General features: G+C 43.6%; 1 protein-coding gene across 1 annotated transcript in view; it reads left to right on the top strand.

The window, feature by feature from the left end:
- dchs1b (dachsous cadherin-related 1b) overlaps window positions 1-13,132 on the top strand; it is a 67,695-nt gene that overhangs the window by 39,109 nt on the left and 15,454 nt on the right. Inside the window, exons 5-7 of the mRNA XM_037468414.2 lie at window positions 10,950-11,138; window positions 12,361-12,592; window positions 12,754-12,990. Of these exons, the coding sequence (XP_037324311.2) occupies window positions 10,950-11,138; window positions 12,361-12,592; window positions 12,754-12,990 (658 nt within the window). The remainder of the gene's footprint in view (window positions 1-10,949; window positions 11,139-12,360; window positions 12,593-12,753; window positions 12,991-13,132) is intronic.

The following is a 13,132-nucleotide window of genomic DNA, read 5'->3' as shown; positions in this document are numbered from 1 at the left end:
TAGAACATGTGAATAAATGTTCTTTTATTTCCACTAAATTAAGGGATACCCCCAAAAAATAATATATGCAAAAGAGAGCAATACAAATAATAATAAAGATGATAAATAATTAAATAAATGATGGGATTTACAGTGCATGTACGTGCTCAATGTGTTGAACAGCTGAACACATGCGTTAAAGATGATAATAATAATCAACATTTCTCAAGCAGTCTGATGGCATTTTTAGTTCTAAACTCTTGGTACCAGAGTTGTTGTTCTTTACTCTATTGATGTCAGAGACGCTGTGGCAATGATTCAGCGCAATGAATGAAAGCAGCAGAGATAGAGGGAATATATCAGCACCAAGATTGAGTGATTAATATAGAAAAGGCCGCTCCATTAATGAAAGTCACTTGTATCTCATTATTTCTTTCTTTGAAGCCACACATCTTTCTATGTAGAGACTTCAAATGAATCTTCTTTCCAGTTCATCCTTGCTTCTTTGTCTCTGTTCAAGCAATCATGGTTTCCAGTTCCAACACTGCTAAACTTATAAAGCAACTGTGTAAGCATTCAACATTCCTTTGAATACCTGTGGTGAGTTGTTATAGTGTTTTTTATTGGAGACAATAGAGTTATATGTGGCCCAGGCCCTGTCCGCCCAGCTCATGTCTGCGGTGTTTGTGTTTCGTGCTACTACTGTGCTGCACAGTGCTTGCAGTGGTGCTTTGTGTTGTGAAGTCATTTACCAGGGAGCTGATGAGGTGTGGACATGCGGCTGATTCAGGACTTCTCTCCACACGTCTGTAGGTGTGCAACCTCCTTCTCCCTGTTCTCTTTTCTTTTTTTTTGGTCTCACATTTTCTCTCTTTCCCCCCTTTTCTTCATCGCCGCCTGATTCGCTCCCTGCAGGAGTTGGCCGAGCCTCTGACCCCAGGGCCGCGTCATGCCTAGCCAACCTGTTTTTCTTGGAAATTCCGGTTGGCTGAGCTAGCTGTGGAGGATGGGATGATAACAGGGAGGGAGACTGCGTACATGTGTTGTGCCTCTGTGTGCATGAATGTTTCTTCGATGGACGCTCCATGTCACTGACAACCTTGGTCGGCTCACGGGTGCTTCGGGTTTAACGGGGCCTCCGGGTGATTGCTTTAATCTGATTGGTTGTTTTGCTGAGGCGTCACTGTCCTGAATCTATTTGTCTGCACTGAAATCAGAGAGACCCAGAGAAGCAAACGTGGAATTTGCCGTCCCAAAGGAACAATCCGATCCTTCCTCCCTTAAACGACTGACAAGAGCGGATGAAAAGCGCGATGACCAAATGAAGGAAAAACAGAAGAGAAAGACGACGTGGATTTAGGACGCTAAAGTAGCCTCTGACAGAACAGTTTATCCCGAAAATCACTTGGCTCCCTCTTCTAAGCAAAGTCAAAAAAACGTTGATTTCACAGGTGCTTTAGGAATCAAGAGTGTTTCCTGCCGATTCCTCACATTCACCTTGGATGTGCAGAGTCAGGAAATTAATTTAACTTGGATAAGCTAGTTTCTCAACTACCCACAGTGTCTATTATCTCCCCCCCACAAGTACACATTGAGGTTTTTCTTTTGGCCCTGCGTGTCAATGAGGTAGAATTCAGTCATAGATGTGCACGTGTTGGTGTGCACATAGCGTGTGAGGGTTCGTGACAACTGTGTTTTTGAACAGTGCTTATTGGTCTTTAAATTGACAACACACAACTTGTTCTAGCAGCTGGAGTTCATGACCGTGGGGGTCATGCATGAGACGTGGGAGTTTAACCTTTTCAACGTTAAATTTGCTAACTGTGTTTAGTTTCCCTTTGCTGTTGACCCTGATGGTAATGAGCAATAACGCACACAGAGGAACCTCTATATATTTTTCTCAGCAGTCGGCCGGCAGGTGACCCATCTCTGACTCTGGCTGTGGTTCAGGCCGAGGTCAATGAGAGGCTGATCTAGTTATCATAGCTGCCCATTAATCTTAACTGCACAGTCAACTGAGCTCCATTGTCAATCTGAGTTCCAATATTAGCAGCAGTTAGCGCTCGCCGCTTGTCGTTGGACCCTCGCCAGGCACATCGCTGCGGAAAGTGCACACGGTCAAAGGCAGCCTTAACAGAAATGATCAGACACGCAGGATTGCAGGAGTTTGAGTTTTTAGAACATAAAATCACTGAGCTGGTGAATATCCCCACATACGTAGCTGAGCTGAACAGCTGAGGGCAAGAACACCTTAGAACTTGTACACAAGTCAAAAATCAAAGGCTGTTTTAATATCCACTCAGACGTTGTTACACTATTGAAAGGCTTTTTTTTTGTCATTTCACCAAATCAATCTACCTCGGGATCCTGACCTGCTTTTACAGGCTTTTTTAAGAGTGGCACTTTGATAATGCTTCCTGACGTGTACTCTCTGATGTCACTGCTTTGATAGACAGACATTATAGGATTATAGATTACACATCCACTGTTTAGTGTATCACAGTTTAAAGTATGAAGACTTAGTTGAAAGTTTCCACAAATACACAAACACACATGAGCGCTCTGGAGTCTCTCTACAGTCAAAAACTGCCAGAGTCCCTCAAAGCCAGATGTTAGCTGAAAGCTCAGAGGTTAACTTTTGTCACTTCCTTTAAGGGGAAATCACTGGCTTCCTGACCTCAGATAGAACAAGGTAAAGAAGTAGTGACGTGGAGGTGCTACAGATGTGCACAAAGGATTAAAGTGTACAGAACAGAGAATGAAAACACAGCTGTTTGCATCTGCTATGTGTCCTGATGTGATATTCTTCAGAGAAAAAAAAAAATCCCAACCCCTGCGATGTTACATCATGGTGGTGTCCTCACGTTTAACGCCTTTTGTACAGAAACAACACAAACAGGTGTTGCTTTCTCCTATTTTGTCAGTGACACATTCATGCAGGGTTAAGGGTGACAAACGCATGCGCACACACACACACACACACACACAAACCAAATGGTCCCAAGGGGAAATGAAACAGAGGCGCAGCTGGAAGTTCCCCTTTGACCCCTCAGGTTGACATTGATTTGATCACAAATGTATCACACAGAAGAACAGTTAGTATCGACCCCCCTCCTGTCAGATGAGCATTGGCTTTTTGTATGAACATTTCTGGAGGACACAAAAACGCGGTTCACTCTGTCCCCCAATAAAGCAGAGCTTACTTACAATGATAAACACACTCTAACTTATTAGTGTGAACCTCCCACATCGTTTTTTGTTGGTATACAGATCGAGAAATAAAATGACACTGAAACATAAATGTTTACATGGAGAAAATCAGGCTTCATCTAGCTTGGAAGCTTGCGTGCATCTAAAAAAAAAAAAAAGCTTGCACCACAGAGGGGGACTTTTCTTTAACTAGATAAACATGTGATCTAGTTTCAGATTAAAAAATATCAGTGCAGAATCATTTAATTCAAGTTTGGCAAGAATTTTTTTCTCTTAGCCCCAAGGCAGAGAAAGTAATAGATAAATAATGTAATGAGTCTTTGAGTTAAAGGCTTCCATCTGGCAACGTAGGACAATGCCCAAACCAAGGCTGCAGAGCCGTAGGCGTGAGATACGAGGAGTCACTGCGGCAGTGACAAATGGTTTGGGGATTTTGCCTCTGTGTTGAGGTCAGCCGTGGCAACGGGGCAACGTTTGTGGCTTCTCAGTGAATTGTGTTCAGGTCCCCTGCACCTCACAGGGAAAATGTCCAGTAGTCACCGTCACTTGATACATATCAATCCTTAAATACGTTTCTCTGACATTTTTTGTATCTGTTTGTCCTCCTTAATTTAGCTATTAAGTAATAATGTCAGTCAAAATCCATTGTTTAAAAAATAAATGTTTAAACTAAAACCTGCAACAACAACTTTTGTTAGTTTTTACTTGTAATTTGCTTGGAAACATTCATTTGGACGCCAACATAAGCAATATCCTAGAAGTACAAGTCAATACATTTACATTTTATTTCTCCCATTTGAGACATTAATGCACTTTTTCGACTGCGGTCCAAAAGTATCAGCCATAAGCTGGCTAGAGTCTGTTGTTAATTAAGTCCAATGTCCTTAGCGTTTTAGCTCACTGTTGACATGAAACTGTCCCACCGCCTCAGGGATCACATCCAGGAAGAATGACGGCTACAGAGGCTTAGAGACACTATTTTGGTTCAGTAGAGCGAAGCAGTGCAATCAGCAAATAATCCCGAACCTTTGTGTTGCATGATTGGAAGGTATCGTGTGTGTCTGAGTGTCTCTATTTGTGTATCAATATGAACCATGTTATTATTACACTAATTACGACAGTTCCAATCTTAAACTTTAAGATTTTTGTTGATAAGATTGGAATTCTTACTGAAGAAAATGTTGAGATCTCTGGAGGAAGTTGACATTGACCTCATCTCCCTCAACAGCTGTCTACATGACAGATGTTAAAATCACACCTATTGATCTTTTGTTTTCTGTCATTTTTGCCCTCACAGATGGACAAATCAATACTTATAAGGCGAGATGCTCACTGCGTGTGCCTACAAAACACACACACACATTGATTGGTGTCATATATCAACATTTGTCATGTGTAAAGCATACAAACTGAACAAGTAGATGGAATCCTTTAGTATAAACAACTGTCTCTTATCCAGTTCTTTTGCTTTGATCGTAAAGCACAAATTAGAAACAATAACCATCTAAAAGTGGTCTGGAAGTCCCATGGACTCGTTAAAGAGAAAAGAAAATCCTGCGGTGTCCCACTGTAGGAAAAAAAAAAAAGATTCCACACTCTCTGTCTCTTTGTCATGTTTTTATTGGATAAACCACCAAAGTGCCCAAAATGTATATATACACCAACACACACACGTGTCTACTCCAAGCAGAAATACAGCTGTTTTAGCTAGTTAGAGGACTGAGCGGCGTCCCCCGAGGAAACTACGGGCTGCTCACTCTCAATCATTCATCCTCTCATTCATCCAAAACAGTTCAGTCTCAGAGAGCAATCCCCTGCCTGAGGTCAAACTACTGCAGTCCGTCTCTGAGCTCTCTCTCCCTCCTTAATTACTGTTTTCTCTTCTTCATTTCTGGAGCTAAATTACAACTGGAAGACAATAAGTGATGATCATCGCTCACTTTACATTGCAAATCAACTACAAATGGCTTAGTGATGAACTTTTCTTTCTTGTGTTTTGTACTCTCTGTTTCAGCAGCATTTACAGTATCTTGGATATTATTAGAAACAGAACAGTTGAGCCGCTATGTTGATTCAACAAATCATATTTTGGAAAAGAATCCTTCTAACTGTGAGCCATTCTGCTTTTTTCGTTTGTCTTTTTGGGTGCTGAATGTGAACATTCCCCCCCTCAACTTTGACACCTGACCACAATCTCCTCCTTAGCTCCCCCGTTAGCAGATAGCAGCACTCTGCTACGTGTGGTATTTCACAGATATGCACCGTTGTGGCAGGCAGCTGCGGCACTAACCAGACAGAGAGAGAGAGAGAGAAGGGCTTTAAACGGCTATAAATATTTAACAGTAAGTAAAGAATAGGGCTGATTTCTGGGGGGGGGGGGGGGGGGGATTAAACCAGCAGTGAGTCATGTCCCACGGGATCCAGAGCGTCGGCGCACACAAACAGGAGACCCGCACACTGTTGCACGCCCGGGTTCAGAGATGCCATCGCAGGGCTTTGTGCGAGATGGGGTCCGTCAACTATCTCAATCCCCTGCGCCTCTTATCACTCTTTTGTGTCCAGTGAGGTGATGTCATTCCTCATTGTGCTTTCCAATCCGTCTGTCCATCCCTGTAACAAGCTTTTTATCTTCCCCAGACCTCACTTTTAACCTCCATCCCCAGACCTCACTTTTAACCTCCATTCCCAGTCGACCCCCTCCTTCTTTCCCCCTCTATTTGTTTAAAAAAAAACAACAAACGGCTAGTTCTTTATCCATAGGTAGAGTCACTTAGTTTGTAGCATTGGTGATTCATAACGTAGAAGGAATTGCAACACTGATGACATTGTTACATCCTGTTACACATTTAAATCTGAAGGATTGTGTCTGCATGGTTAATCAGAGCAGATTCGACTGAAAAAACTTGAGATAGCCTACAGGGATGGGGAAACCCGACGCATCGGACATAGATGGGATGACTCGACTTGTGATTATGCCTGAACAACGGCTGCTGTGTTATTGCGCATGAGATGCAGCGCAAAAATGAACTGCCTAACGCGCACCACATGTAAGATGTAACTCTATGGTATAGTTAACTGTTTAGCTTTGGCTTGCTTTGTGGAACATCAGCCTGCTGTGTGCGTTTGTGTTTAGGAGGGCGGGGTGGGGGGGGGGGGGGTACTTGTGTACAATAATGCACATTTGTGGCAGACAGAAAGAGCATTAATACGCTTAGCATTCTTTCTGCCAAATATAGAAGTCAGTCTTTATCACTCTCGTTCACCTCCCGCCCCTTCCCTTCCCCCTGAGTGGGTTGATCACGCTAATCGTTTCCAGCCGTGAACCGCACATGAAAGACAGCGAGCACTTGTCGTAATAGTGTGCTGAAAGGGCGAGCGAGGGAGAGCACGGAAAAGAGGGGAGAAGCTGAAAGAGAAAGCTGAGGTCAAGGGCAGAATGGAGATTAAATGAGAAGAGAGTTGAAGCTTCGGCCCCTATCTCGTTACCAATTCAAGGTTTCATGTTATCATTAGCTCTGCCTTTTGTTCCTACGCCAAACTACCCCCCCCCGGTCTGAACATCCCCTCCCTTCTCTCCTTCCTTGCCATATTGCTTAATTATACCTGCCTCGTTGGCAAAAGAGAGGCAGACATTGATTAAGAGACTTGCAAATGGTTAATATGAGGAATGCAGCTTACTGGCAAAGAAATACACTGGTTAAAAAAAAAGTTTTTTCATTAAAGAAAGTTATGTCAGGAGTTGTCATAAAAAAAGTGGGAAAATACTTTCAGTCATTTAAAAATTCTTCTTGATCTATTCAACCCCTCAGATCATGATTTACATATAAACTATTCAGGCCTGGCACCAGTCAGTGAAAGAGAACTGATTTTACAATGACAGCCTGTAGAATCTCTCTCTCTTTCTCTCTCTCTTCCTCTCTTTCATGAGTGGATATAAAAGTCCGGAGCCGCTACAGAGCTGCAGCTGCGTCCGAGGGGCCGTGCGCAGACTCCCTCTGACGCTAACCGAGGTTTCACCGGGACGAACTGCAGAGAACAGCAGGGTCCGCCTGGACCAGCGCCCACATCTGGAGAAGTGGAGAATAGGGGAGTTGAAAGGAAGCAGTACAGTGTGGAACGTTTTGGGGTCGATGTTGGCCCACTGCTGCCCATCTCTGTATCTGCAGAAGGAGAATGAGAGTGACATTGGAAGGGTAGCGCACAATAGAGAACAGCGACGTAGAAAGGTACGAGGACAAAAAGACAAAGAGAGAGTGCATGTGAAGAAGGGTGAAGCAAATGAATGATGAAGTCTGGAGCTGCTCTAATGCTCCAGTGAGTGATCGCTCCTCTACTGTCCCAGCCAGGGATGAATGACTCTCCATGGACCAAAAGCTCCAGGCATGAGTCCTGGCTGAATTTGATACTCGGCACGCTCTCCCTGACTGTTTTTCACATAGTTCTTACCGGGCTGACGTGTGCTCTGTGAGACTCAGGCTACGTCTTAACCGATATATAGTAGTTGGACAATGAACTGCACCTTGGGTGAATTTATGTTTTACAAGTTCAGATGGTTGGCAGATGCTTGCACCAACGCGTTTTTAAATCCATTCGCGTTGGGATGATTTTTCCACTGATAAATGCTGTGAAGGCCAGTAGATGTCGTAAAAGTCCAAAAGAAAACTAAACAGCTGGTACAAACAGATAATGCATACGAAAAGTCGTAATCAACTTTAAACGGTTATCATTAACAGACGCATTTGAGCCATTTACCTTTGAAGGGATACTTTGGGGTTTTGTGACATCAGGTGGGGTATCAGCGCTCCCCTGGACAAGAACCACCTGGTGCTTTTTCCCGTTAACTAACCGGTTAACTAATTGTGTATACTTACCATAAAACAACTTTCAGTCATTCCTAACGCTCTTTAGGAGTTTTGTTGAAAAGCGTTTTATAAAAATGGGGGACCAAACTTTTCTCAAGACCAAACCCCAGCTGCCCACATACAAGAATCTGTGTCATGATGACACGTGGAAGATCTGCCATGGAAACCACTACCACGCAAGCGTTTCTACTCAAGAGCAAGAGACATTTAGATGTTGAAAGGTATGAGCGCCTGTCTGTGCATACGTTGCTATGTAGCTGTGTGTTTCTCACAGAGGATACGATGAGGTGAGCCCGGCTGGCTGCCCGTGCATCAGATAGCAGGCTCTGGCGTGGGAGGAATTCCTCCCTGGCAAACACACCCGTTTAGGCCGCCAGATCTCTTGAATGAAGGAGATGTGTGCGTGTTAACTAGATTACGTTATTGGCTTTAAAACAGGGCTGTTTTTTTCTTTTTTTTTTGATGAGCAAATGCAGGACCCTGCAGCTAATTGGGAGAGGCGTCTTTGGTATTGCATTGGCACGTCGGTATGATCCAACCTCCTGGCCTGCGTATTGTGAACTGAGCATTTGTCACATGGACTGACAGGAGGAAAAGTTACTCATGACGGAGTCGATCCTTAAAAGCTCCCGTGATTTTTTCTGAAGGGTTAATTGTTTTGCTACACCTATCGTAATATTATCATCCATTCTAGCTGTGGTTTGTCGGTCTCTGTCTGTTTTGTGCCTCTGCAGTCTTTTATTCTATGTTTAACTTAACATTTCAAGACTGTAACCACAAAACTGCTGTGCAGTATGTAGTATGTTTTAGCAGAAACCCTCAAATCATTACATCTTTTATTAGCTTTGATAAACGTGTTTTTGTAAAGGTGTTTTCTTTGGGCAACCTTATGTTTGCCTTGCATACTTTTTTTTTTCCAGCATGGAGAATCCAATCCATACTGCTGTGGGTTTTTCACATTTTAGAGTGTGTGAAGAATCAATGACCCGCTGTCCTTCTTGTTCTCAGCCTTTGTGCAAGCCTTTCCCAGCCCAAGCCTCCATTCAAAACTACCTCCAAGCGTATTTATGATCCTCATTTGCTTTCCCTTGTCTTTGAATGTGACCTGTAACAGAATTTGTAGGGTAAATATAGAGGTGACGATGAAGTCACTCTATGACCAGGTGGGCGGTCATGGGCGTTAAAGCCGCTCTAATTAGATTATGTGAAAAGGATAGGGTCATCAGATGTGCGAGGGACTGTGTGTGAGCATGTTCACGTTTGTCCAGTTCTCATCACCACAGGTGGCTAATCCATCGCAGACAGTCAGAAAGATATGACTAACACCCAGACATGTGCATGGATCCCAAAAGATTGTGTTAGTCTCAACACTCCAAGTCCCAGCAATGATCTCAAATCCCCAGCTGTAAACACCGACCGAAGGAACAGCGCAGTGCGACCCCTCAGACATCCAGCCAGAGGACGTAGCACTACGAGCAAAAGACCCCGTGGGAGCTGTTTAAATATTCCCTGTGTGCGTCAAGGTGGTAGTGTTTCTATCCGTCTGTGTAGAGCCGGTAGGTGTGCGTGATGATGAAGACATGTGTGGCGGTGGGACAGAAGGAAGGTCATTTGCCGGATGTCTGCTGTGGTGGTTCTCTGGGGCTCAGGTCCAGGGCCAGTTCACATATAGAATTCCAACCTATCAAAAACACAAACACAGACAAAACAGAAATATTAGTTAAGACTTTATTATCATGATAATATGACTAATACATGTTTGTTTTCTGTGTTACCAACACCTTTTGATTATAAAGTCATCATCAAGAGTTTCTTTGGTCGAGGACAGGCCTTAGAATACCCTTCATCTGCCAGATCAGTTAATCAGTATTTAAGTAATTCATGTAATTATTACCAAGGAAATCTGATATGTTTCTGTAGCCTCATTACAAAAACCGGGAGGGAGCAATGTCGTGAGGACTCCTGGATCTTGGCTCACCTTCAAGGCTTCGAGATCTGAGGGAGAATGCTACTTTTAACAAGCACCATAAATGCCACCAAACAATGTTATGGACCTGTGTAAAACTTCAGTCGGAGCCAGGACCCCAGAGCACAGAGGACGTTTCCTTTTTGTGTTTAGCAAGGAAATCTTTGTTGTATTATGGGATTTATGAGTGTTAATAAATGTGGTCGCAGGATACAATGTATGTTTGTCGGCGGTGTGTATGTGTGTGTGTGTGTGTGTGTGTAGGAAAAAGAAATATGGAGATCACATCAAAGGTCAAACCCTGGATCGAGACTTCTGTCAGTTGTTCTTTGTTCCTGCAGTTCAACATAATTTGTGGGAGAGAAGTTGTAGTCGTCGGGCTCCACCAGTGAATAATTCTGCATCTTATTAATTGCTGGATGAAAACCAGTTTGACCTTCCAACATTTTAGCGCCTCTACCGATCGCATCTACCGAACGCACCACCTCTGTCAATTCCTCCCTCTGTATCCATGGTAACCACGCCACCTGTCCAGTTTTTCAAACACATTGTGGGGGAGATTTATCCCTCCATCTTATTTTTGTTAAATACAGTGTAACCGTGATGCATTAAACCGAATTGCTCCCACAGATGCTTGGTTTCATAGTCCTGTGGAAATCATAACACGTATTGATATGGTGTGTGATATTTTGACAAGTGCACATGTGGTCAGCGAGGTGACTGTAATATGTGCCTATACGTTTATTGTGATAACAGAAAGGCCCTCAGCTCGTATATAAAAACGATGACACGTGTAAGTTTTCTTTCATGCGGATTGTTAAAACCTGCCGGGGGGGTGTTTGGTCCGATGCTTGTTGAAATTCTAACGTCTCACACGCTGTTTGGCCCCTTGTGGACCGTTCATGTCTTACCATGTGTCTCTTTTCCCACAGGTGTCAGCCACGGATGAGGACCGCGGTTCCTTTGGCGCTATATCCTTCATCCTGGGACCTGGCGCTGGAAGCACAGCACCAACACACTTTACCATCGACAAGCAGACTGGCCAGATTTGCACCAGCACAGCTCTGGACAGGGATGAAGGCTTGGACAAGTTTGACTTGACCGTCACTGCAACTGATGGAGTAAGAATATTCTTATCCTAAAACTAATAGTAATTGGTGGGTTGCAATTTCTGTCAGAAAATGATCAACTTTTAAAGGAAGTCTGTTGCCGTCAGTCTCACGTCTTTCTGGCAAAAAGCTATTAGGCTACTATCAGAAAAAAAGTTTGTGGATACTTAATTATTGATTTAGTTATTGAGCCTAGTTTGAGGTTCCGGCAGATAGAGATATGAAAGATACCAAAACATCAAACTACACTGACTCAAAGCTTCAAGCAGGCGGCAAATTCCGAATGTGTGCACTCAAATAGATCTGATCAAAGAGACAACAAGAACATGTTTGCAGAAGACTCTCAGTGTGTATCTGGAAAAGATGCAAGGGAAACCACTGCAGCATGGCAAAGCAATCAGAGCAAACACAGCGGGAGTGTGGGGAGGAAAAAGGTAAAGAAGTGGAAAACCAACATTTAAATAGTCAATGTATACAACCTATTTACTGTAGGATACGGTTTTTAATTCTTTACCAAATGTACACACCCCTTGTTCTATCATCTTTAGTAGACCAATGCACATTCAATGCATCAATTAAGTAGATTTGAAGCATGTACATTGGCTTCAGGTGCAATGAAGCATTCATTCTCTTGTGTACACTTTTATTACATAAAGCCATAGTTATAAATGCGTCCCCATTATTCAGTGGGTTGTAGTTGTCAAAGTCATACTCTATTAATGTTTGAATTCAGTTCTATAATTTACCACCCAACCCAAGCATCTTCTCTCCCAGCCCCGGAACATTCCCTCCGTCTCAACTCTTTTTTTAATGGTCTCGTAAAAGCACGTCGGCAGATACAGTGTAATGAGTGCAAACCCTTCTCCTCGCTGACAAATGCATACAACGGTTGATTGGCTCCATATTTCAGGGATCTTCAACAGAGAACTCCTCTTTCTGTATTCATTTGGAGCTGCTTTTTCTTTACGCTGTGACATAAATCTATGGTTGGAGTTTCATAATGTGAAAAACCTGGGTTTCACCAATAGATGGAAAACAAATAGAATGTTTTCTTTTGGGAACACAGTGCAGGAAGGGAGAGAGATCGTTGTTTGATTTAAATATATTTAAATGATTCATTCTTCCTTTTTCTCAATAGACTCAGCTAAGATCTGTAATATGGTGTACTCATAACATAATATTCAAATGCAACTACCTCGAATAAATTCTAACCCAAGATATTTTCATTTTCCAGGGTGGTCTCAGCTCAGTAGCGCGTGTGAGAGTCTCTGTGGAGGACATCAATGACAACCGGCCCACCTTTTATCCGGTCCTCTACACAGTCAGTCTGAGTACCCATAGTGCCCCGGGAACCTCCGTTGTCAAGGTAACAGCGAATGACCCTGATGCCGGGGAAAACGGCAGGGTGACCTATCGCGCAGTGCCTGCTGGAGGAACTGCTTTCTTCACTCTCAACAAGGACACGGGTATGTCTGTGTGTGTCTGTGTGTGTCTGTCTGTGTGTGTGTGTGTGTGTGTGTGTGGATGGGCTATTGTGAAACGTGTCTAATTTGGCCTGTTTACAAAAAGGAAAGAAGAAAAAATATTGATTCATTTGTCTTCCATTTTTATCTGCCTCCCTCTCCAGGCGTGATTTCTCTCTCTCGCTCGCTCCACGGCAAAGCCAACACGGTGATCTCCATGGTCATATCAGCCGAGGACGGCGCCGGTCTGACGGCGCCGGTCAATGCCAGGGTAAACGTGAGTGTGGTGGGAGGCTCAGTGGCGTCTCCCGTCTTTGACCAGGCCCAGTATTTCTTCACCGTGTCGGAGGACGTTCTCAGGGGGACAGCGGTGGGAGTGGTCCGAGCTGCTACCAAGACAGGTGAGGACGCCTGGGCTGTCCAGGTGTTGAGGTTTTTTCTGGCGTTTGCTAAAAGGAGAGGCCTGGGTTTAATGTGCCTTACTGTACCTGGTTTCATCTTTCGACAAGGACCAGGACAAAACGACTTCCTTTTAATGAGTGC

Source organism: Pungitius pungitius, chromosome 16 (assembly GCF_949316345.1).
Source record: "Pungitius pungitius chromosome 16, fPunPun2.1, whole genome shotgun sequence".
In the NCBI taxonomy this organism is placed as follows: Eukaryota; Metazoa; Chordata; class Actinopteri; order Perciformes; family Gasterosteidae; genus Pungitius; species Pungitius pungitius.
The sequence above is the reverse complement of the archived record's forward strand: the minus strand, read 5'-3'. Positions and strand labels throughout refer to the sequence as shown.